Source organism: Canis lupus, chromosome 27, assembly GCF_011100685.1.
Source record: "Canis lupus familiaris isolate Mischka breed German Shepherd chromosome 27, alternate assembly UU_Cfam_GSD_1.0, whole genome shotgun sequence".
Taxonomy (NCBI): Eukaryota; Metazoa; Chordata; class Mammalia; order Carnivora; family Canidae; genus Canis; species Canis lupus.
In genome coordinates this window covers 25,615,372-25,641,980 of record NC_049248.1, presented here as the reverse complement: position 1 = coordinate 25,641,980, position 26,609 = coordinate 25,615,372, and the positions used below count along the sequence as shown (strand labels likewise).

Here is a 26,609-nt window from a genome sequence, read left to right as displayed (position 1 = left end):
GCATCTTCTTTTATTCTTAGTGAGCCTAGTGGCTCAGCATCTAGGGCAAGGCCAAATCCAAGAATGGGTATCAAAGGACATGGTATTAGTAACAAAGCACATGTGGAAAATTAAGTTAGTTGAGAGCTCCAGGCCTTGGCATATGTGATTCTCTCTGCCTGGAATGCTATCTTCCCATCTCTTATGTGACTATTCATTCTATACCTGCAGGTTTCAGCTCACATGTCATCTTGGAGTGGCCTGTGCTAATCACCACATCTAAAGAAGCCTTCCCTAGTTACCCAGTCATGCGCTCTGTTTATATCCTCCTGGCACTTGCCAAATCTCATTTATTGAAAGCTCCAGTCTTACTCATTGCTGTGATCCTATTGCCTCAGAGTCCCTGGTGTATAATAAGCTTTTACTACGATTTGTTGAATAAATATTTGAGTAACAAATGGGGGAGAACCCCTCAGTATTTCCATTTTCAGCCTGGGAAACCTGTCTTTTGGAGTAAGACTGTATTTACACACTTAAGACATGAGCATCACGCGTGCACACAGTGGGTTAACTGTTATGTCTCTTGCTAATTTGCGGGAAAATTTGTTTTTCTGCCATGTTGTCCTTTCATGAAAACATATATTGGATTTGGCAAGTTAGCGTTAACAGGCGAGCACTTTGTGTAAACTGTTGGCACCTTCTTGCCAGTAACATGACGATATTTTGTGCTTTATTATTGTTGCTCTTTTCGTCTGTAGGTAGTTCATCATGACCCATGCCGCGGGGGTGCTGGACAATGGAACAGCTTGTTCAGATTTAAGCACCTTGCAACTGGGAACTATTTAGCTGCAGAGGTAAGACTCATGGATATAGTGCTATTAAATCTTTGACTCTGAAATAGTGAAATAAGCAGTTAGGTTCTCCGAAAGGTGCTGTATTTGTAGGTGATTATACTAAATTTGATTATTGCCTATTATGATCTGGATTGGCATATCAATTATTCTTAAGATGTGAATATTAATTGAAGCCTTTCAATAATTTTTGTCTTAAACATTAAAACAACAAGTGGCACCTAGGTGGCTCAGTAAGTTAAGCGTCTGACTTGTGATTTTGGCTCAAGTCATGATCTCATGGGTTGTGAGATTGAGCTCCACACTGGGCTCTGTGCTCAGTGAGGAGTATACTTGAGATTTTCTCTCTCCCTCTGCCCCGCCCCCCAACATGTTCACTCGCATGCACGTGTGTGCTCTCTCTCTCTCCCTCTAAAATAAATAAATATATCTTTAAAAAAATTAAAACAACGATAACAGAACACTGGTGGTTGGTTTACTTTAAAGTCGAGTGCAGTAGAGTATCTGATTTGCATATGGATGCGATTCATCCTAAACTTTTTTATTTAGCTTCGCCCTTTCAGAATGTGTGCATTGGAGAAATGACCAACTCATTGTTGGTATCGTAGAGCCTTGATAGTTTCAGGTCATCTTCACGGAGACTAGTCTCACTAGTGGGTGGCTTTTATCGTTCAAACCATTGGAGAAGAAAGGTGTTTATTCCTAAGACACTGAACTGTCCTAAAACTGTTAATAAAAATGGTAAAAACAAATAAAATCTTTTCTTTTTATGTCAAAGCATGTTGACAATTGGTAGATTTGAAGGGTGGATAGAAGTAACAGCATAGAAGTTTTAGAAATGACTTAATTAAAGTTTGGTTATCTAATGTAAAAATAATTTTGAAAATATTTGTTTTTTAGATGAAAAAAAATGTCCATTCATTCTACTCTCTTCAACTCTATTTTTCAACTTAGGGCTTTTTCTGGGATTCAAAACCAGAATTTGGCCTTAGAATTTTTAGTATTAATTATCTCACTTTTGGCTTTGGATGTGAGGGAGGATAAGGAAGTGAGGATGCGGAAGTGATGAGAAAAAGGTGTGGGAAACAGGAAGTTTCTGTAAACATGCTGATCCCTGTCTCAACCAGCACTCAACACCATTACCCTCTGCATCCTATTAATCTGTGACAGTTGTCCTCATAGTACTTTCCACTATTTGACTTACTGTACATTTTTTTCCCTTGACATTCTCTTTCAGAATGTCTGCTCTCTGAAGGCAAGGATTCTTTTGTTTTTTGTTTATTTTTGGATCACCACTCTGTTCACAGTGGGTGGTGTCCCACATCTAGGGTGGTGCCTGGGACTTAGAAAGCATTTGATGAATGTCTTTTGAATGAATGAATGAATATAAGAAAGCTCTTTAGGATTCTGTAAGCTTAGAAGATAGGAAGAAGATTTTGTGATTTGTATCCGAGTGGCATTTGGAGTCATGTTTGGGCATATTAATCTCTCTAAAATCCAATTTCTTCCTCTGGAAAATGGGAATAATCACAACATTTATATACTAACAATATTAAGAGAATTAAGTGAGGTAAAGTGCTTGGCATAATGTGGTAAACATCCAGTAAGTGATGCTGGCATGGTTAAATTTATTGTGAGAAATAGAGATTACTCTTACTTTTATAAATATCTGACTTATTATTTATGAATCTCTTCAAATAAATGAAATATAGCTTTGCAATTTATGGGCTGTTTGCACCATGAATGTTTTGAAGTAACTTTTTTGAAAAGTAACACTTTGACACTGCAAAATTAAGCTGTAAGGTAGAGAATCTAATCTAAAATAAGAATTAGAAAAGCCTATTAGATGTCTTATAAAAGATTAGAAATTAACATCAAAATTATCTTGGATCTTATATTAGTGACTCTTAATTTACTTCAATCAATGACTGTTTTTACTACTGACATTCTATAGACAACTGACATGATTAATTGGTTAATTTCTGCAATTAAAACTTGTATCATTGATACATTCAAATACCTAGATTAAGAATTAAACTGTTAATTAACTTTGATGATTAACTTTGATGAAGATCCAAGACCTTGATACATAAAAGAATTTATTTAAAGTTGAGAAATAGAAATCAGTTCATTCCTTGAAAAGATTTTTAAAAGACTATTCTGTCTTTAGAGAATATGACTTTAAATGTCAGATGCTATTTTGTCCATTAAAGAGTCTGGTATACTTGTAGGATCTTTTCTTTGACCTTTAATACTTGAGATAACATCTTTTTTTATGGCAAGGTGAGAGAAGGAGAATTAAGTATTAAATACATCTCTGAAAATGGAAAGCTAGGAACTTATTTTCTACTGATTTTAACTCATAAAATACAATGGGTGCTTCTGTGTACTATTTTATCAGTACAAGAGAAATCTTAGCTTCAGAATAGTGGCATCCATAGGTTAAAGTTTTATATTTCATTTGTCAGCTAAGGTCAGGTAAGGTCCTGGTACAGTCACATCTCACGATGCTTGTCCTACTGATGTGAAAGTGTCTATAAATGTGGCAAAATCACAGTTATTGTAGTCCTTGTCACTTGATAAAAAAATTGATTTCTAGTTCTAGTACCACAACAGGTCGCAATTAGCCTCTGATGGCAGTTAAAAAAACAATGCTTATCCTTTTCTTATTTTGCTTTAAAAAATGCCCGGGTCTTTAATTTCAAATCATTCCCAACATTTGGATTTGTAACTTCCTAGCCTTATTCATTTTCTTATATTATATTATATCCTTATTCATAGGAGAGAACAGGTCCTTTACTTTTATTGAAGTTTTTAGTTTTATCTTTAATATCTAGATACTTCTTAAAAAATAAAATACATCATAGGATGTTGAAAATACAAGAGTTGGGAATAATTATTTTTGGAATTCATAGCAGCAACAGACATCCTCTTTAGGATTTCTTTTTTTTTTTTTTTTTTTTAATTTTTTATTTATTTATGATAGTCACAGAGAGAGAGAGAGAGGCAGAGACACAGGCAGAGGGAGAAGCAGGCTCCATGCACCGGGAGCCTGATGTGGGATTCGATCCCGGGTCTCCAGGATCGCGCCCTGGGCCAAAGGCAGGCGCCAAACCGCTGCGCCACCCAGGGATCCCCCTCTTTAGGATTTCATACCATCTTTCATATGTGCTTTTTAGGTGACTGATAAATTCACAATGTGGTAGGGAATGCTATAGAGAAGGAAGCAGAGGAGTGAGTTTCTGCCCTCAAAGAACTCGCCTCTTAGGGCAGCCCTGGTGGCTCAGTGGTTTAGCGCCGCCTTCAGCCCAGGGTGTGATCCTGGAGGTCTGGGATCGAGTCCTGCGTCAGGCTCCCTGCATGGAGCCTGCTTCTCCCTCTGCCTATGCCTCTGCTTCTCTCTGTGTCTTTGATGAGTAAATAAAATCTTAAAAAAAAAAAAAAAAAAGAATTGACCTCCTAGTTTGGAAGACAGTATACTATAAGTGGCCACATGATGGTCAGGAGACAGGATCATGTCAGGCTGATTATGTGTGCAGGTGGAGGTAGGTCAGCATGAAATTATCCAAAGAAGGCTCTTGCTTGGGGTGAACTTTTTTCTGGTTTTCCAAGAAAGTAACAGATACAGGTTGGTAGAGAAACAAAAGGACAATCATTGTAGAGGTTGTCAAGGAGACACAGGGTTGTGGACTGTCCAAATCATATGTGGACAATGAAAAGAGGGAGGCCTGATTCAAGGAAAGGAGTTCTAAAAGAAATTATTGAGGGATTCCTTTGCTTGAAGATTTTGATTGGAAGGTTTGAATTTGATCTAATTAGTAATGGGAATAAATTTGAAGTAGTTAGCTTATAGGCTGAGGCTGGACAGCTATACGTAAACATTTGGTAGACACAGCGATGTCACTAGAAAATCTAGTTTCTGCCCTAAAAGAGCTCTCAGTACAGTGTGATACATGTATTATAGCAATAGGAATAGTGGTGTGCTTATGGGGAAACACTAATGTGCCAGAGAGGTTTAAGGAATGGCGAGGAGGCCCGAGGAGGAGCTGCTTGGTGGATGAGTAAGGCAGGTGGGGAAGTGAGAGAAAGCATGTTCGGGCAGTGAGAATAGCTTTTGCACAGGCAAAGAGGTGTGTGGTATTGTACAGACTAGTTGTTTTTTTTTTTTTTTTTTAAGATTGATTTATTTGACAGAGAGAGTGTGAGAGAACACAAGCAGGGGGAGTGGCAAAGGGAGGTGGAGAAGCAGGTTCCCCACTGAGGAGGGAGCCTGATTCCAGGCTTAATCCCAGGACCCTGGGATCATGACCTGAGCTGAAGGCAGACATTTAACTGACCGAGCCACCCAGGCGCCCGGGTACAAACTAGTTTTGTATGGATAATACATATGTGTATCACACATAGGATATGTGTGAGTTTGGAAGTGGTGCTAGAAGGTGGGAGGGGAGTGGTACGACCAGAGATGTAGGGCAGCTGATTTTTTTCAGGCCATATATATTAAGCTAAGGAGAATTGGTTTTATTTTTAAAGAGCTGTGTTCTAAATAAATTTATGTTTGGAGATGACCACTCTGGAGTTGCATTGGCTAATGCAGTAGTCACTAGCCACATTTTCGTTATTTAAATTAAAATAAATACTTTTGAAGAGTCAGTTTGTCAGTTACACTAGTCACATTTCAAGTGTCTCAATAACTACATTGTCCTGGATAGCACACATTATAGAACGTTTCCATCATCACAGGGAAAGATCCAGTTGGCAGAGCTGCTCTGGAGCCTTTGTAAAAGCAACTGGAAGGGATCACCTTAGAGATAGGGAGCCCAGGTAGGTGACAAAAGTCTAATACCTCTAGAATATTTTGAGGACTTGAACCAAGGGAGTGGCATTGGTAATGGCAAGAAGGGTGAGTGGAGAAGACATTTTTAGGACATGGAAACAATGGAGTTGTAATCCATAAATGTTAAAGGTTAAGGAGTTGGAAGATTCTGGCTTTGGAGAACTGGTGATGTCATTCTCCAATTTAGAGAAAATGGGAAGAGGTGCAGCATTGATGGGGAAATAATCCATTCAGTTTTGAGTATGTCTAATTGGAGGTGCTGTAGAATGTCCAGGTGAAAACGCCTGATAGGTACAGGATTCACATCTTTGGGGATTGTCTGGCTGGTCAGCATTAGCATGGCTGACATCACCAGGCAGTACAAAAAGAGTGAGAAGATGTTTGAAGGTGGAGCTGTGGGGAACATCATCTTTTAAGGGTGGACAACAGACGGGGAGCCTGAGAAGTTAGAAAAGCAACTGGAAAATCCAAAGGGCTGAATCACAAATGTCAAGCAAGGGAGGATAGAGTTTCAAAAAGGAGAGTGCTACCGAAAAGGTCAGGAACAAAATGTATTTACAGCATTTGGCAAGAACACAGTCATTTGTGATTGAGAGCATTTTTAGTGGAAGCCAGAATCCAGGGGGTGGAGGAATGATGAGGAAGCCAGGAAGCGGAAGTAGGGGTGAACTGACTTTTCATATCAGGGCTATGAAGGAGGAGGAACATTAATTAAAAAAAAAACGTCATACAAGATAGGTTTTTATTTATTTTTATTTTATTTTTATTTTTTCAAGATAGGTTTTTAAAGGTATATTAAAAAAAAAAAAACTGAGAACAGAGCTGTTTTTTCATTAGAGGAAGTTCCTGGCAATGTGTTACTCTTTTCCCTCAGCCTTTCTATTCTCAATATACAAATTGATAATTTGAAATATTACTTTCATGTGCTTGAGGCATTTCTGGTAAATTGGATTATTCCAATTTCTTGAATTGCCTTTGAATATATGGTGTTTCTATTGGCCAGTGTGGCAAAGAAAGCTAGTGTGGTAGGGAAAAAAATCTCATATATACTACTCACAATCTGTCTGACTTAAAGCAAATATTTAACCTCTCTGAATCTCTGTTCCCTTGTGTGTAAAAAAGATGATAATATATATTACATGGGATTATTTTAGAATTAAGATATGGAGTGTTCAGCATCTTGCACATAAAATATATCCAATAACTATTAAGTCCCTTCACTTCCATTGAGAAGGGAACAGAAAATATGGAGTAGTGTTATTATTACCATCACTACTCCTACTATTATTATGATTATAATTTTTATTTAGCACTGATATTTCTTATTTATTTATTTATTAATTATTTTTTAAAAACATTTTTTTTTAGCACTGATATTTCTTTATAAGCTAGGTTTTTTTTGGCGGGGGGATATAAGGGTTCACCACTGGGTACATGGAATAGTGTCTAATATTTAATCTATATTCAGTAAATACTACATAATCTAATGGATGAATTGGAGAGAGAAAGACTGAGGCTATACATCCAGTCATTTCACTTTACAGAAAAAAAGAAGCCCAGGTTCAGAGAGGTGATTTACTTTGTCCAAAGTTCAAAACAAGATAATGATAGTCTTTGGGTTCGATGCTAGATTTGTGGGGCTTCATCTATACCATTGATTCTCAGCCTAGGGTGATCCACTTGGCCAGGGGAGACTTGACAATGTCTGGAGACATTTTTATTGTCAGACGGGGGAGAGGGAGCTACTGGCATCTAGTGGGTAGAGGCTAGGGATGCAGCTAAGCATCCATGCACAGGGCAGCCACTACAACAAAGGATGGTCTGGTTCCAAATGCCAGTAAGGCCAACCTATGTTGAGAAACCCTAACCTATGTTACACCATCATTTGTCAACTGCCTACTAGGTGGAAGCACTATTTTGAAACAAACAAAGGTGATTAACACTTGGTCCTTATCCTTTGGGAGTTTGCAGTGTAGAAGAGAATATTAATCCAGTCACTGAGACATCTCCTTTGCAATTACTTTCAGCATACACCTACATCTGAGATAACTGATTTTGTGTAATGTTTAAATTATTAACATCTATCGATGACCACAGTAAATCTCACAGTGAGTTTCAAGGGCTGCAATCTTAAATATAAGCACAAATGAGAAAAAAAACAAACCCTCACAATTTTACTTATACATGCACCTCCTAAACCTGATATTCTATTTTAACCAGTACTTAGAGGGTGGTTAAGTTTTTCAGAAAAAATATAATGAGGCTATTGCTTGTGTAGAAATGTAGGGGACACTATCCAAAGGAAATTAGACCATTTTATTCGTGGAAGCTTCTATAGTCTAATTATAGAGACAAAACACATAAACTGCCAGCTATTTAAGAATAGCACTATAAATATAGTGCTATTTTGTTTTAGGGAATTCAAAATTTATTTTTGAGAATCACACAATGCTAGAAGCTCATCGACAAAACGTGGAACAAAGTATTTAATTGTGAATTAGAGAATGAAGCCATTTGTGGCTTTGTCAGATAATGCGTTACAGTACATTTACAGTACCGTATTGTTAGGCTGCCTTCCTGTGATGTCAGTTTCTGTGGTCCATACAAAAAAGAAGGTAACATGAGAGGAAAGAATGGAAATAGTCATGTATGTTTGCATTTAATACACAGCATGGTTGTAAGCACACTCATTGCCCTAGATCTTTTACTTGTATCGCCTTATTGGTGCAAGAGAGTTCCCAACCATATCAATGGGGGTGGGGGGGATAATTTTATCATATTTTGAGTGGAATAATATGGGAGTCTCAGTAAACTGTTCTTCCATAGTCATGGGAGCAATTGTAAATCACATATCACAATTTCTGATCCCCTGCTTCTACATTTTCTTTCTTTGGGTATTCTTAAAGCAATAATGATCCTTCCCAGAACAAGAGAGACCGAGTAATGCAAATCATTTTATGCATTAAAGATTTGATCATTACCCTTCCAGAGACAGCTAATTTATTTGTTTGTAGATAGGCCAGATTTCCACCAGATGGCAGTAAACACTTATTTCCTAACTATGCAACAGACTTCGGATTTAATTAATTAGTTAAAAACTTAGTACTCAAGAACCTGTACACCAGTATAGAATCTTATGAATGCTTGGGTTGTAGTTTTATGTATCCTTATGTTTAATTTTCCATTAACTGTGTCAGCCGTCGTTTATGGTTTGCATGTTTATGTATGTATATGTATATATAAACAAATACAATGGAAGAAGATACATACCAGACGCTCTGCGCGCGCACACACACATACGTTATATATTACAATATAAATTGTGCCTGGCACATATAAGCATTTAATAAGGGTTATTTTCCCCTTCTTTTCTTTTTTAGACTTGTCAGAATAATAGATTGTCTCTGAAATGCCAGGCATTGGAAAAAAGAACATATATAATGATTTAAAAATGTATAAGTGATGATTTTAATGTTATATAATAAAAATTGATCAAAACACATTTCATAATAAAAAAGTAACATTTAAAAATTTTTCATTTATTTGTTCATAAGACTGAGAGAGAGAAAGAGAGAGAGAGAGGTAGAGACACAGGCAGAGGGAGAAGCAGGCTCCATGCCGGGAGCCTGTTGTGGGACTCGATCCTGGGTCTCCAGGATCACACCCTGGGCAGGCAGAAGGCAGGCGCTAAACCACTGAGCCACCCAGGGATCCCCAACATTTTTGTTTTAAGAAAATGAGTGTATATTAGAAATGTTCTGTCTGCTTCTTGCTATTTTGTTAGGTGGAAAGATGGAATTGTCTTTCATTTGATTGTGGTGCAGTCATGGTTTTCACTGCCTAAGTGTTGATGATCTCTGTCTCTCTTTCTCTGCCACTTTTCTATTCTGACTTGTGACATTTTCTAATTGACTCCTTTCGAGCCCTCTTTGGCCATTCGAATGAGAACTCCCTTCAGAGGTTAGTACTGCGTCTTTGCTCTTCATATTCTCTTCCTGGTACTCACTCCCACAGTTGCAGTGGGTCAGGAATTTTATCTCGAATATCCCACTGCCACTGAGGCTTAATAAATATGTCTAAGATTAAATTGTTTTTTTTTTTAGATTAAATTGTTTTCCCCATAACAGTGCATTTTCTCAATTCAGTGTTAAAAACTTGAGAGGATGACAAACATATTTTTCTGTCTCAGTTTACACATTACAATTCTATTGACTCTCTCTGTAACATCTTCTGATCTGCTTTTTCCTTTATATTCAGCACGATTATTTTTGTCAGGGCTCTGCTACTTTTTACTTGAACTACTGTGCTTGGTTACTTTGCCTCGTTCATTCTCTATCTCTATCTCCTACTCACCATGGCCAGTTGAGGATTTTTAATGCAGTGGTTTTGCAAACAGTTCCCCAGTGATATTCAAAATCTTTCTGAAGATGTAAACCCATTAGGCTATGGTTTAAAAGCCCCATTGGTCTGGGCTGGCTTGGATCCCACTTTGGATCCCACCCCTCCTCTTTATGGAGGCAGGAGGGAAGGAGGGAAGTAACATGGTAACTGAAGGATGTAGCGTTGGTATCATCAGACTTGGGCTTCTGAGTAAGCCTACCATTCACCAGTGGTGTGGCTTTGCACTTCAGAAGACTTCACTTGATATGCCCCAGAGGCCTTATCTGTAAAGTGGGGTGAAGAATCCCTTCTAATAGGGGGCACTTGGGTGGCCCAGTTGGTTAAGCATCCAACTTGGATTTCAGCTAAGGTCATGATCTCAAGGTCGAGAGATGGAGCCCTGTGTCATGACACCCTGTGTGGAGCCCCCCCCCCCCCACACACACACCCAGCTTCACGCTCAGCAAGGGAGTCTGCTTGAGATTCTCTCCCTCTCCTTCTGCCCCTCCCCTCCATGTACCTGCATGCACTCTCTCTCAAATAAATAAATCTTTAAAAAAAGAAAAGAATCCCTTCTAATAGGATAATTGTAAGGAAAATGAATTAACCTTTAAAAGCATATAAGAAGTATTCCAAAAATGACACTTAAGAGTCTTCTCTGAACAAGTCTCATTTTCTCACCTGTGTGGCATTCACTTCCTCTGTACTACGTGTCTTCTTCACTCCTTTCTTTCTCTGCCAGTTATGATTATACCCATCCTTCAAGGCTTATCTCAGATGTTACCTTCTCTATGAATAATTCTTGAATAAAATTGCCTACACAGATCCCTCCTTCCTCTGACCTGTATTATTCATAAATTATTCATTCTTATATCTCTTGTCACATTCTATTTTATGTTACAGCTAACTGTATTTATTATTAACTTATTTTCCCTTCTAGATTGTAAGGTCTTATAGTCAGGGACCATATTCTCTTTGTCTTTGCTAAAATACCATATGGCACAATGCTTTGCCCATTATAGATGTTCTATTAATGTTTATTGAATAAATGATTGAATAGCATGTTAGATCTCTCTCTCTAATGCCAGACTTATAATTTATTTTTAAGGTAAGGAAATATTTCTTTTAAAGTCCTAAAAGATTTAGGAATCTTTACATGATCATGTCTTTTTCCCCCTTCTTTTTTTTTTCTTTTTTTTTCCCCCCCTTCTTTAGAAATAATATTTTTTTGGTTCATCCTTAGTCTAGTTACTTTTATATTACCACTCTTATTATATTCAGAGAAGGAAAGCAGCAGTATAATTAAAACATACATTAAAGCATATATTTATTTGGTCTTCAGTTAATATTGGTGAACTGATATAGGCATAGGTATATTCGGGTGGCTTCTCTTCCTCTTCCTCCTTCTTTCCCTCCTCTTCCTCCTTTTTATCCTCATTATTATTATCACTTTCGTGAGTTTACTGAAGCAATAACTCCATATTAATTATTTAAAAAAACACATTACAGTCGGAGAGGCACAAGATGAAGCAAAATCTAATTGATAGCACCATCTTTAGTATTGTTGCCAAAGACATGAATGTATAAAATTTAATTACATACATTTAGTATGATTAGGCTTTGATCATAGACTTCTTATTTAACAGAGGAGGACCCTGAGTTCCAAGGTTAGAAGACCTTTCCTAAAGCCCTTGGGTATCTTTTTCCAGGGCAGAGCCTGGAGTCCAGTCCCAGACTTCCCTTAGGGATTGACTTAGGCATTGAAATGAGTGACCCCAACTGGGTGAATATGTGGAGACTGAATTTCAGAAAGCAACATTGTCTTTGGGATGGAATTTAACTTACATTTCAGACGGCACACATGATTTTGTGTACAACCTAGATATGTGAATTCCTGTTCCTTTATAGATTTTAATTAGGATATATCATGGTTTCCAGCACAAATTTCCTTCATAGTGTCTGTAGCAAACTATTCTGAATCTTACTGAATGAGCATTTTGACCATAAGATATATCCGTGGTTATACATCCTGCATATCTCTTGGAAATAAATTAGCTGTAATTTTAGTATGGCTTTTTTTTTTTTAATTCGAAAAAAAATCTGAATTCTTCAAATTGAAATCAAATTAAAAAATGCAAAATATTGATGCTTGACTAAAATAGCTGGATAAGCCCCTCCTGGGCACTTTGTTGGAACTATCATTACTACCAAGTAAAAGTGTGTCTTTTTGTGTTTGAATAATCAGTACACAGGAGGCCAGTTAATTCACAATCTTTTTGGCTTTCTTTCTTTTTTTTTTTTTTTAATTTTTATTTATTTATTTATGATAGAGAGAGAGAGAGAGGCAGAGACACAGGCAGAGGGAGAAGCAGGCTCCATGCACCGGGAGCCCGATGTGGGATTCGATCCCGGGTCTCCAGGATCGCGCCCTGGGCCAAAGGCAGGCGCCAAACCGCTGCGCCACCCAGGGATCCCCTCTTTTTGGCTTTCTACATTTCACTCCCGGATTCCAAAAGCAAGAATAATCCTGTTTTGGGATTAATTCTTTTATTTGTAATTCAAGGGAATTTAAGGAGCCTGAGATATGTACCATAGAAAAAGAAAGTTCTGCCTCAGATCTCCCCAGCTGCTGGCCTAGCACTAACAGGCAACTTGGAACTCTGTCCGTTTTTCTTACCCCCTCCCCTGCCTCTCATTGTTAGTTCTAAAACCTGAGAGAGACCTGTCACCTGGCCTGTCTTGTGACTCTTGGGCTGGGTCTGCTTTCTATCTACTCCCCTCCCTTATACCACCCCCTCCACCCCCTGTTTCTGGTTTGTTTAACCACGGTTTAGTTTTATTGGACCTTAAAACTTGTGTATATGGAGTCATACAGTGTCTGGCTTCTTCCACTTACAATATTTAAAAAATTAATATATAATTGACATATAAACTTTTATTAGCTTAGGTGTACAACATAATGATTTGGTGTGTGTATATATTGTGAAATGATTACCTCAGTTAAGTCTAGATAACATCCATCACCACAGGTAGCTATAAACATTTTTTTCCTTGGATGAGAACTTTTAAGATCTGCTCTCTTGGCAACGTTCACATAGGCGGTACAGTATTGTTAACTACAGTCACCATGCTGGACATTATATTCTCAAGACTTACTTTCTTATAATTGGAGTTTGTTCCTTTTGACCACCTTCACCCACATCACTCATTCCCCATCTCCCACCTCTGGCAACCCACCGTTCTTTGTATCCATGAGTTCTCTTTGTTTCAGGTTCCATGTGTAAGTGAGATCATACAGTATGGGTCTTTCTCTGATGTATTTCAGTTAGCACAGTGTTGTCAAGGTTCATCCATATTGTTGCAAATGACAAGATTTCATTCTTTTTTATAGCTGAACAGTATTCCATTGTATGTATTTTTGAGATCCAGCCATATTGTCGTATCAGTAGCTCATCATGTTTTTTACTGAGTAGCAGTCCATTGTTTGAACATGCCACATTTTATTTATCCTTTCTCCTGTCACATGGTAAGCATTTTTGTCTAAACCTAATTTCTGACTCTATTTTTTGTCCCTAGCATTGTTTTCCCTTTTGTGTTCCCTGCTCATTGTCCTCAAATGAATGTGTCAGTCTGTTTTGGTTGATTTTCCTGGGGTATGGTAACCTTTCCATACACAGTTCTTCAGCTGAGCAAAGCTTTATTTTGTGTTATCTTTGATCATTTCTTGTATCCCACCAGCTTTCTCTTCCTTTTCAGTACAACTGTCATCCATTAATTGATAGGCCCTTCTCTGGTCCTCCAATGACTATTTGCTTTATACTAATTTTTATTTTTTTATACCTTTCCTCTGTATTGAGAGATGGCTGTTCAATTTTTTTATGCTTTGCATCACTCATTTCCTGCAGCATCAACTGTGCTTTTTTTTATTGCTGCCAACATGGAGTTTAATTTTGTATTTGTGTTTTCATTTTTAGTGAAATCCTTCTTAACTTCTTTTTTATAATTCTTTATGTTTTGATATTATTTATGTAATTATTTTTGTATTATATTTTCTGCTGCTCATTTTATTCTGTTGTCTTTACATAGAGGAAATGTTTACTTACACTCTCTTGAATATGCCAAGCCATTTCCTGAAAGTTTATTTTGCATCATACCATAGAAAATATTCAGAAAGATTCTCAGAAAAGAATTTCGCCTTCTAACATCCATGCTTTTTAATCAGTCCCATGTTGTTTTTTCTTTCCTTCCTTCCTTATTCTCAGACTAGTGGGCTCCATGCAGAACCAGATGGGTTGAGTGGATAGTCTTTTTGTTGTATTTCTTAAAACTCTCCATCTTTTTTTCTCAGTCTTCAGACAAAAGGCCAACCATAGGACACGCTGCTGGTGTAGGTCTCAGGTCCAGCAGATGGCACCTCTGCCTACCTGGGCTCTGTAGCACTTGCTTCTCTCTCCTGCCCCTTTACCATTTGTACCATATTGGGCAGTGTAATTTCCACATATGAAGACACTGTTCTTTCTCTTCTCTTTAGACAGTGATTCTCAAGAAAGCCTTCTGCTATCTCCTGCCCCCTTGACTCTGTTCATTTGTTTTCTGAGCTTTGTCACATTTCTGTGGTCATGAGAAGGTAGAGGTTCCGGGACAGTGGATGGGTGCCCTGGGGAGACAGGTGTCTGCTCAGGCTGACGATGCTTCTCAGCGGTACACACTTCTGTGTAGGTTTTTGGTGGCCAAATACTTGGAGTCTCTGAGTAAATGGATGAACAGTGGCGACCACAGCAAGTATCCTGACTGTGTTCACGAAGCTATTAGTTTGCAGTGAGGTTGAGGTATGCCACGAGATAAAACCCAGGGAAATGTCTGCTTCTCCCCACACACCAGCTGCTGTGTGAATACTGTCAGTCCATCGTAGCTTTGAGCTTAAGTTGTTTTTCAGTCTTGTTTTCAGTGAGATTGGAACTTTTTTGTTTTGTTCTGTTTTGCTTATGATCCTTTCAGCACCTTCATTGATATTGAGTAGTAAGTCGAGAGGACCTTCCTCAGGGCTACTAGCCAAGTGTTGTTCTGAGAAAGACTCTTGACCTTACATTTTATTTATGTATTATTTATTTATTTATTCATTTTTAATTTTTATTTATTCATGAGAGACACACAGAGAGAGGCAGAGACATAGGCAGAGGGACAAGCAGGCTCCTCGCAGGCGGCCCGATGTGGGACTCAATCCCGGACTCCGGGATCATGCCCTGAGCCAAAGGCAGACGCTCAACCACTGAGCCACCGAGGCGTCCCTTGACCTTACATTTTAAATGGTGACTTTAATGCTTGCGGTTGTATATTATATACACCAATCAATTCCTATTAATATCGTTAAAATCCAGTGAACAACTCATGATTTAGGGAGACACATCTATAATTATGTTGTTTTACAGATTATGAACTAGTGATTTCAGTACAATACAGACATCCTTTTGGGACTGTGTCATCAGGTGGGAGTCAGGAGGTATAGATTCTGGCCAGCTGGAAATGCATGGGCCAACACTCAGCATATACAGAACTCATCCATCTTTGTTGGATTGACCCCTGAGCCCCACAATACTCATGATTTAACAACCTCATATCATATATATAGTTCTTCTTTTACTTGATTTTCTTTTCTTGCGTATATAGAATGTGGAGCATGATCTTGAATCATTGTTACAAAGACATTCCTTTGGGTCTGCTTTTAAAAAATGAGTTATCAGTTAATGGCAGATTTTGTGGTGGGCAAAATGATGGACTCTCTTGAAGCCTTCCTCAGAGGATGTGAGATTATCAGCTCTCACTTGCTCAAAGATGTCAACTGTTCTAATAAAAATAAAAGCCATGAACATGGCATTTTAGATCATGTCTCCTGAAACTAGAGTTTGAGGGTAATGTTTTAAATTGTCATATTTAGTAATGCTTTACTTCCTTAGTTTTTTTTTTAAATATTAAATTTAGTTGAGGATACAATAGTGAACTGAATTAAAGGTAATTGGTCTTGTTAATATGCTTTTAATAGTGATTCAAAACTGGTTTTGTTTTGTTTTTTAGCTTAATCCTGATTATCGAGATGCTCAAAATGAAGGAAAAAATTTGGTGAGTGGAATGATTTTTTTCCCCAACAAATTCCAAATATATTGTTTATAGTTTATGTGAATGAATTAAAAAGTTCATAGAAAATTTGAAGACTAGGGATTCTGAGAGAGATTCTCTGACTATAAAAGTAAAAGATGATATGGCTGACATTATAAAAAGATGTCCAATAATGGGTATTTAGGGAGATTTCTAGCAACTTGGAGGCTGTTTACGATAAAGCACTGAAGTCAGTGGGCATCTGGGAGATATGGCAGGTCTAGGTTTAGTTTTCAGAAGTGCATAGAAGTTCGGAAAGAGAAATTGATTTATAGTATGATATTAAAAGAGGGCAACAGGACAATCCTTTCTGGCTGAAAATAATTTGGGTTCTATTTATGGGGAGAAATTGAGGCATCAAAAAACTATATGACTGATTTTTCTGATACTCTAAAGCATGCTACTCAAAAAAAAATCTCAATCTTATTTTAAAGCCAATTTTCATTAAGATATTTATTATTCAGCTGGCTCTTCAACATTGTAAAGAAGATGACTTTATGACAACAACATGACTTAATTCAATGGAAAATTCTGAAATTGAGGATAATTTGATGTGATACAGACAAAACCTGGTTGATGGGCTGGATATATATACATATCTATATATCTCTATTTTAGCAATTTAGCTAGATATTTTGATGTAAAGTAGACACAGTCTATAATTTAATTTTCTTAGGAGCTTAGCAGTCTCTTTTGGAATTGCTAGAATTATTACTGCATCATTCAAAATTCTACCCTTTGACAGAAAGGGTTGGAATATTTAATTGAAATGACTACTGCCTTTACATTGGTTCTCAGCTTTATGTTTTATAAGGATATTGATACGGGGAGGTGAATCAAATCAGAATTTCTGGATCTGAGTCAATCCTATTTGACTTCTTTCTCTATCTGACTATCAGGTTTACAATAGAAATAAAGCTGAAGTATCAAGTCATTAGCCCAAAGAAAACTTTAATTTGTGTCAAAATGTTCCTAACCATAGAAATAGGCTTGTTAGATCAATTGGATCCCTCATTTCTAATTCAGTTTTATCCCCCTGTGTGGACTCTTCTCCTTGGTTTTCAAAGAGCTAGCCCAGGATTGTTGGGTTCTTATTTTCTTATGATTTAGAAAAATGCCATCCATAACCATGTTTAAAAGTTTTGTTTTTTTAAAGATTTTATTTATTCATGAGAGACACACACACAGAGAGGCGCAGAGACACAGGCAGAGAGAGAAGCAGGCTCCATGCAGGGAGCTTGATGTGGCGCTGGGTTCCGGGTGTCCAGGATCACGCCCTGGGCCAAGGGTGGTGCTAAACTACTGAGCCACCTGGGCTGCCCCTATGTTTAAAAGTTGAGTCTTCGGTTCTTATTATATACTTACTGGTCAATGGTCTCTAGCCAAAGACCACCAGGAACACACCTGTTCTTTAACAAGTGTAGAATTAATTACACATTGTACTTATATCCCTGGAAACTGTGGGGCCTCTCAGAGGGTGTTAGTAGGAACCTGTGGTAGGATTTGGGCTTGTACAAGATAATTTTGTGGAGGATTTAAGGAAGTGGGGTGTACTGTGGATAGGAATGCTGTCAGGAAGAGGAAATATCTTAATACATTTTATCTATGGGGAGGGCAGATGAGAGCCAGGCCAAGGTTGTTAGTGCTAAAGAGGAAGCACTCATCCTAAGTAGTTTTTATGGCTTGAACGACATTCACATTTTGTCAGTGTTCAGACATGATTATGGAGTGTTGTTGTTGTTGTTTTTTTTTTTTTATCCATCCTAGTTAGGGGCAGCCTTGTTGGATGTGATGTTCTGTGAAATCATTCATGTTCAGAGGAGGACCCTGTGGCCTGTCTCTGAGAGTCAGGGTGCCCCTGGCAACACTGAACCTGCTGGATCATACCAGGCCAACTGTCAGATATCCAGGGTTGCTTTTCTCTTTCTCAAGGTCGTTTTTTATGATACTTTATATGACTTCTTCAGCCTTGTATAGAGCCAAGGGAGTTGTACTTCTAGCACCACCATTAACTTGTGTGGCCTTGCACATGTCAGATAGCCTTCTCGAGACTGTTTCCTACTTGAATGATGAGATGAGGATGTTTGCCCTATGTACGTTACCTATATACCATGAGGTTAAAATTCAATCAGATAAAGGGAAACTTTTTGAATAAAAGATGTTAGTAGGCTAAAAATATATGTTGTTTCTATTAAAAGGGCATCACATCAGAGCTTCAAATCGTGCAATTGAATTACATCTCTGCTTATCTCCTTTCAGCTACATACTATTTGGTGATGCTACTGATGCTTCTGGGCAGAGCTGAGTAGGAGAGATAGAGTATGAAGGTTTATGGACAGCTTGGGGAATATAAGTAATGAATCAATGGTGAAATTTGCTGTTTGTGTCCATCAAGCTTTTACTTAGACTTCATTTACTCTGTTTCTTACCTGAATAATGATGAGGATGTTTGCTCTGTGTACGTCACCTATATGCCAGAGGTTAAAATTCAATCAGATAAAGTAATGAATCCATGGTGAAATTTGCTGTTTGTGTCCATCAAGCTTTTACTTAGACTTAATAGACTTTTTCCCTTTATATTCTGAAATACAAGTTCTTCATTCACCTAAAGGTGAGAAAGGGCACTTTTCTGCAAGGCAGTTGTTATCAGCAGTACTTTAATTGCATGTAACACAGGTGGGTCTGCTTTGCTCTAAAAGTGTATAGCTGGATCTCATCTGCCATCTCAGAGAGAGATCCAACTGGAGACATTTGATTTATTTTTTTTCTTAGTCCCTAACTTGAAAGTAAATAAAACTGAAAATATGGAACAGTAAAGCTAACAATATGGCTTCTCATTTTATAGACCGTTTGCCACCTAGCAATAATTATGTTTCTGTCTAAAAAAAAAAAACAAAAGAGCATTTAGAGCTTAGCCTGTGAAAAATGAAATCAATTTCCCCAAACAGAATGCCATCTCACCTCAGATCTGGGTTCCAGTAACACTGAGTTCACTGTGACCATGCTAATTATTTTTCTTTCCAAATTTTCCCTTATGTTGTCTATTTAATACCCAGTTAATATTTTTTCCTGTAATTTAGAAACCTTTATCAAAATGTTGCCTTCCATTTTTGAAGTCTCAAAGGTTAATGCATGGTGCCACTGAAATGAGGTGGTGTGTGTCAGAGCTCCCATTAAGACCCAAATTGCTGTATTTATTCTACAAAGGAGCCTATTATTTCCAATCTTACAAATGTACAGCATCCACAGGGACCCTGTAAACATTGGAACTGTGTCAAGCCCAGCTGGGAACCTGACAGTCATTAGTTTCTTCTTCTTGAAAGGCTGCATCTTTTCAAATGGCTCTTTGAAGGGGATTTTTTTTTTTTTTTGAATAACACCACCCATTTTCACATTACCATATTGATGTGGAATGTGATCTGATTTTTCAAGGGAGTGCCTTTTGTCTATGCTGGGAATTCTCAACCTCAGCAATATTGATATTTTGGCCCAGATAATTCTTTATTGTGGGGGACTGTCCTTTGCACTGTAGTGTGTTTAGCAGATCCATGGACTCTGCTCACAAGATGCCAGTTGCGGTCGTCTCTGACCCCTGTTGTGGCGAACTAAAAATGCACCTGGGAATTGCTGAATGGCTCCCTGGGGTCCAAACTCTCTGCCTATTGAGAACCACCAGTCTTTGTGCATAGGCATATATCAATAGCAGTGTTATAGGAACCATGATACTTGGCTGAAATGTATTGGAAAATTCTATTTTATAGATCTATTTTATAGATTCTATTTTATAGATTCTATTTTATAGATCTCTATATTCATCAGTGGTAAGGTTATAAGGGAAAGAAAGAAAAAAGGGTCATAGGAGGAATGAATTTAAGAGTACCAGATTCTTAAGGAACTAGCCAAGAGAAGTGTCTGCAGCTTTAAATGGCAGGGTTATGTCTGTTACATAAAGTCAGCAGTGTGAGCCCTGGAGGGGCTGCACATCATTATGCTGCCTTGGCTGTGGCCACACACAGGTCTGCATCAGCCCTGAAGATGCATACATTCTTTCTTACAGAATGTCTCTGGCTCCTAACAACAGAATTGCAACGTGATGTCTCTGCTAAAAATTCGATGACTCACAAATGAGTCAACAGAGAAGGTGTTACAGGAGGCTAACTGCTGTGCCTCCACTGGCAGGCCCCAGGACAGGCAGGAGAAGCCAGGCAAGCCGTTCGTTTACTGGGCTGTTTTCTCATAAGGGGATTTTTGACTTGTATAACCCGAGAGGCTGTGTGCATTTCCTTCCAAGCAAAAATGCCAGTTTTATAAGAGCTCAGCAGACTAGGTTAACATTCCGAGGCTCTGCGTTCCCTAAATTGAGTGTTTTGGATAGCTAGCTGATATTAAATCTAACAATCTGTTAAGCTCTGCTATACCTTAAATGTATTTTTGCAATGCAAGGGAGGGCATTTCACTTCTGTAATTCTGTGCCGGGAACTGGTGTTTTAGTGTCTTTTTTCTTACCTACAAAAAAATATGGGTTTATAAACAAAAGCCACAGGCACACAATTTTGAACAGAACTGCCTTCATATTATAGAAATATAATATTGATTTTTCTTATAGGTTGAAGCTTGATCCATACATTTAAACAATTGTATATTTATAACTCATCATTCATGTTTTATTGTTTACAAAATTTGAGAGGCTGTCTTGGAATTTACTGTTGAACTATTTATGAAGGAGAGTTTGTTAAGCAAATTAGCAGAGATTAACAGCAAAATATACACAGCAATGCTTTAAAAAACTGCTAAAGATGTTAGAAGTTCTTTTCACACATAAACAATTGTTTTATTACTTACAAATGGATCTTATCTATCCATTAAAGCTCCCCCCTTCCGCTCTGGGGGACCTAAGCAAATTATTTCGGGGTGTAGTTGTACATTCCACTTTATCCTATGTAATTAAAATTAAACCACAGTTCTTAAGTAGTATGAGTAATTCAGAGTGACCTCTTTTAATTAGCCCTAATAAGCAAGGTTTTTCTATGTTTGGAAAACATTTTTATTATTCATTATAAAAGTGTCAAAATAGAGAGGTTCCTGACTACTCTTGTTAGGAACCCATGTATTACCAAAGGGGATGGTGTAGGAGGACAATCTAGGAACCTGAATCTGCTTTCTTTTTTAAGTCTAGAAAATGTGTTTTATGAGCATTTCCAAAGGAGAGTATATACAGTAGGATTGACTTGTACTAAATGAACTCTCAAGTGATGATGTATAAACCACAATGCCAACTTTCAATTGCTAAGTAAATATGAATTGTTGGGTCAGTTAGTGCATTTTCCTTGAAGGAAAATCTATAGCAAAAGCTAAGTTATAATTAGAAGATTGGTGTGCAGGAGGCTCAGGAAATTAGAAGACACATATTCTTTTTAGGAATATGATATTTCTCTAAAAAGACCAGAATATTAATTTTTTGCATCTGCACTAGCAGTGATGAGAGAAACTGTCAAATTTTGTTCACCAAGTCTCTTATTTATTTAGGTTACATGTTCATCTTCTGTTAATAAAAGCCTTTCTCCAAACATGGTTCATTATAATTGATTAAATTTTATTTTCCTTAATTAAAGTCATATTTTAATTGTGCCTTTCTAATAATCTACTGAAGCCACTTGCTCTCAAATCCCTTTGCCTACATATTTGAAAAATCCTTTGGGTTATTCCTACAATTGACTGATCTTGTCCATTATTTCTGTGTTCCTACATTATGAGGCAGTCTTCTCTCACATGTATTAATTAATATTCATTATGTTGGTGGTTCTTTCTTTTGGCTGCAATAGCATTGTAGAGTCTAAAAAACAAGCTCTTTAATGATATTTCTTTGTGACTACAATTTTCCTGGTCTGTTTCTCTTCAACTCTTCATCTTATGAGGGTAAAACTAAAGCAAACTTTCTCTTCTTTCTTTTAGAATTATCACTTCCTCTTCTTAAACCTTCTCCTTTCTCCTCTCTTGATTTTCTTCTTCATCATAGTCATTATCATTTTAAAAAATATTTTATTTATTCATTCATGAGAGACACAGAGAGAGGAAGAAACATAGAGGGAGAAGCAGATGCCCTGTGGGGAGCTTGATGCTGGACTCAATCCCAGGGTCCTGGGATCACGACCTGAGCCGAAGGCAGATGCTCAACCACTGAGCCACTCAGATATCCCAGTCATTATCATTTTCAATATTCAGATGTCACCACCATTTTTACCATAGAGAAGGAATTCCTCATTGCAAATGGTATTCTCCTAAGCCCTGTATAAGAGGATTCTGTAGGGCTTCTTGCGACTTTCTTGGCTTCAGCTATTTGTGGTCTGATAGAAGTGTGGTTCTTGTGTCACTGTTATGTTCCAGGGAAAACTGCTGCTTTGCCATCTATATCTTAGTGTAACATCTGAATTTTCATGTCAAGCTACATGGCAGACATCAATGAAATAGCATACTTCTGACTTTTTTCATTCGTTTGTTCCTTCCATTTTTTCTTTCCCCCCTTTTCTCTTCCCCACTTCCCTTCCTTGTTCCTTTTCCCTCCCTGTCTCTTCCTCTCCCCTTCCCTCCCTTCCAGCCTCTCTCCCTCCCTTTCTGCCTTCCACAAATTTATTGAGATGTAATTCACATACCATAAAATTCTCCTATTTAAAATATATAAATCAGTGGTTTTTAATACATTCATAGAACTCCAAAATTATAGCCACTATCTAATTCTACAACATTTTTCTTACCTGCAGAAGAAAGCCTAAATCCATTAGCAGTCACTCCCCATCTTTCCCTCCCCTAGGCCCTGGCAGCCATGAATTACTCTATGGATCTGCCTATTCTGGACATTTCATATATAGGCTCATACAATATTTGGCCTTTTGTGTCTGGCTTCTTTCACTTAGCATAATATTTTCAGAGTTCATGCATGCTGCAGCATGTATCTGTACTTTATGCCTTTTATGACCAAATAATATTCTATTGTGTGCATATACTACATTTTGTTTATCCATTCATTATTTGATGGACATTTGGATTGTGTCCACATCGTGGCTTTTATAAATGCTGCTGTGAACGCTTATGGACAAGTTTTGGTGTGGAAATATATTTTCATTTTACTTGGATAGATACCTAGACTTAGAATTGTTGGTTATATGCTTAACATTTGACAAACTGTCAAACTCTTCTTCTTTTTTTTTTTTGTCGATTTTTTTTAAATTTATTTTTTATTGGTGTTCAATTTACTAACATACAGAATATTTTTTTTTCTTTTGTTTTTTTTAATACAATGTTTATTTTTAAGATAGTCACACAGAGAGAGAGAGAGAGGCAGAGACACAGGCAGAGGGAGGAGCAGGCTCCATGCACCGGGAGCCCGATGTGGGATTCGATCCCGGGTCTCCAGGATCGCGCCCTGGGCCAAAGACAGGCGCTAAACCGCTGCGCCACCCAGGGATCCCCATACAGAATCTTCTTAAATGGTCACACCATTTTATGTCCTCCCAATATATGACCATTACAATTTCTCTGCATTCTCACTGATACTTATTATCATCTGACTCTTTGGTGATAGCTGTCCTAGTGCATTTTACTAATTAGTAATGATGTTGACCATCTTTTCATGTGCTTATTGGCCATTTGAATATCTTCTATGGAAAAATGTCCATGTCTTTTGCTCAATTTTTAATTGGGTTGTCTTTATTATTGAGTTGTAAATGTTCTATATATTTTCTGGATATAAGCCTCTTATCAGGTATATGACTTACAAATATTTTCTCTCATTCTGGTGTTGCTGTTTTGTTTTGTTTTTTAAATAGACATTATTTTTTAGGGAAGTTTTAGGATCATAGCAAAATTCAGTGGAAAGTACAGATTTCCATATACCACTGCTACCATACAAGCACAGCCTCTCCCATATCAACATTTGGTGCCAGAGTGGTACATTTATTACACAAATTAACCTACTTTAACATATTATTACCATCCCAAATCCATAATTTATATTAGGGTTCACTCTTGGCATGGTACATTCTCTGAATTTTGATAAAAGTAGCCACCATTTGACATCTATTCTTTATTATAATATCATCCAAATAGTTCCACTGCTCCACTGCTTTAAAAATCCCATGTGCTCGGCCTTTTCATTCCTTTCTCCCCCCTACTCCCAGGCAACTATTGATCTTTTTGTTGTCTTTATGGCTTTTGCCTTTTTTGGAATGGAATCATACAGTAGGTAGTCTTTTCAGATTGGCTTCTTTCACTTGGCAATATACATTTAAGGTTCAGGTGATTTCTTTGTGGCTTGATAGCTCATTTCTTTTTAGCATTGAATAATATTCCATTGTCTGGATGGCCCACAGTTTGTTTACCCATTTGCCTACCACAGGACATCTTGGTTACTTCCGTGTTTTGGCAATTACAAGTAGAGCTGCTATAGACATCTATGTGCAAGTTTTATGTGCATATTTTGGTAAATACTAAGGAGCATGATTCCTGGATCATATGGTACAGAGTATGTTTTATTTTGTGGGAAGCCACCAAACAGTCTTCTAATGTAGTTGGATCATTTTCCATTCTCACCAACAATGAGTGCATTTCTGTTGCTCTACATCTCTGTCAGCATTTGGAGTCCTTAGTGTTTTGGATTTATCCTTTCTAATAGGTGTGTATGTAGTTATCTCATTGTTGTGAGTGGCATCTCATTATGTAATTTGCAACTCCCTGATGATGTATGATTCTGAGCATCTTTCCATAGGTTTATTTGCCATCTCTATGTGTTTTTTTTTTTTTTTTGGTAAGGTGTCTGTTCAGATCTTTCAACCATTTTTAAATTGGATAAGTTGTTTGAAAACGAATTTATTAGCTGTTTCTTTCAGGGGTGGTGCCCTTAGTGTTGTATTTCTCTTATATACTCCTGTTTTTCTTCTAGAGTATCACATTCATTTCCCTTTCCTTTGCCCTGTTTCTACTTTTCCATTCCAACTATTGCTTTTTCCTTGAGGATCTTCCTCCTAATACATTTTGAGACTCGAAACGTTGGAAATAAACAGAACTGTATACATCTCAGCAGGGAATAACTAAAATTAAACCAAAATGTTTTAAAGGCCCTGAAGAATAAATTCCAAATGATAGAATTTCGCTTGACTAGCTACTGTCAGAAATTTATTGGGGAAAGATTCTTAGCTCACCGCTGATCTTTAAAGACCCTTCCCTATCTCAAGGATTCCAAGGGGCCTAAGCTGCCATCTCCCCCAACTCATTTTTCAGGCCAGATCACTCTTATTGGATTATTTAAAGACATTGAGATTTTCTTTTCTCAGGATGTGAGGATGTTTTGGTCCCTCATAGATTTTGTCTTCAATTCAGACTTCCATACTTTCAATGCAGATCACTGTGAAAATACATCTCATGACCCATGAGAATTTTTTTCAGAAGACCTGAGGAAGGTTCTTAGCCATGACTTCTTGCCCATCCTTTGAGGATTGACTAGTGTTTGAAGGCTCAGACCAGGCCACTGGCTGTGGTTCCCTTGGACTGAGGTGCAGCCAGTTGAACCATCCACTGCACCTTCCTCTTTCTTCTTCTTTCCCTGTCCTTCTTTTTTGTTTTTCTCCTTCTCCTCTCCCTTCTTCTTTCCTCATCCTTCATCATTTCTAGGAAACTGCACTCATCTCTTTGTTTGAAGGAAGTGATAATACTCATCTTCCTCTCTTTAAAACTTTTTTGTAAAATTAGTGAAAACAGCAATGGCTTTGGTACCATGAGAAGCTTTGTGTAAATCCAAAAATATGGCTTGCTTACTGTTTCTTAATTTTTCCTTATATCTCTACATTCTCTTGTACAGAAAGTATGCTTTTTTCCTGATCAATAAGCATGGTTTATACTTACTGTTTAGAAACAACTGTTATGCGAGTCAAACTACCTGGGGAGATTTTCCCAGACCCCTGCTTTCATTTAACTCTGAATTTTGGTCTCTGCAGAAGACATATAAGCCAGAGATGACAGGAGCTACCAGGTGCTTCTGGGCTAGGTGAGATTTAGCAGCTAACAGTTTTGCTCTTGTTTGGCAGCCCTAGTGGTTCCTCTCTGGTTCAGTGGTGCTACCAATTTGCATACCATTTACAGAAGACATCAGAATGAAACTGCAAAGGACATGATATTCACCATCTTGGGATGGAACTTCAAGTGAATATTTTAGAATGATTGGGTGTAATATCTCATTTTCACAGTGATCATTAAACAACTGTTGTCATTGGGCATGGGCTGCTTTCCTTGGTCTTTTGTTTTTTTTTTTTTTTTTTTTTTTTAAATTTTTTTATTTATTTATGATAGTCACAGAGAGAGAGAGAGAGAGGCAGAGACACAGGCAGAGGGAGAAGCAGGCTCCATGCACTGGGAGCCTGACG

General features: G+C 37.6%; 1 protein-coding gene across 2 annotated transcripts in view; it reads left to right on the top strand.

Moving 5' to 3' along the window:
• ITPR2 (inositol 1,4,5-trisphosphate receptor type 2) overlaps positions 1 to 26,609 on the top strand; it is a 472,751-nt gene that overhangs the window by 102,619 nt on the left and 343,523 nt on the right. For both annotated transcript variants that reach the window (XM_038577122.1, XM_038577123.1), the window contains exons 9-10: positions 738 to 833; positions 16,117 to 16,161. In XM_038577122.1, the coding sequence (XP_038433050.1) occupies positions 738 to 833; positions 16,117 to 16,161 (141 nt within the window). The remainder of the gene's footprint in view (positions 1 to 737; positions 834 to 16,116; positions 16,162 to 26,609) is intronic.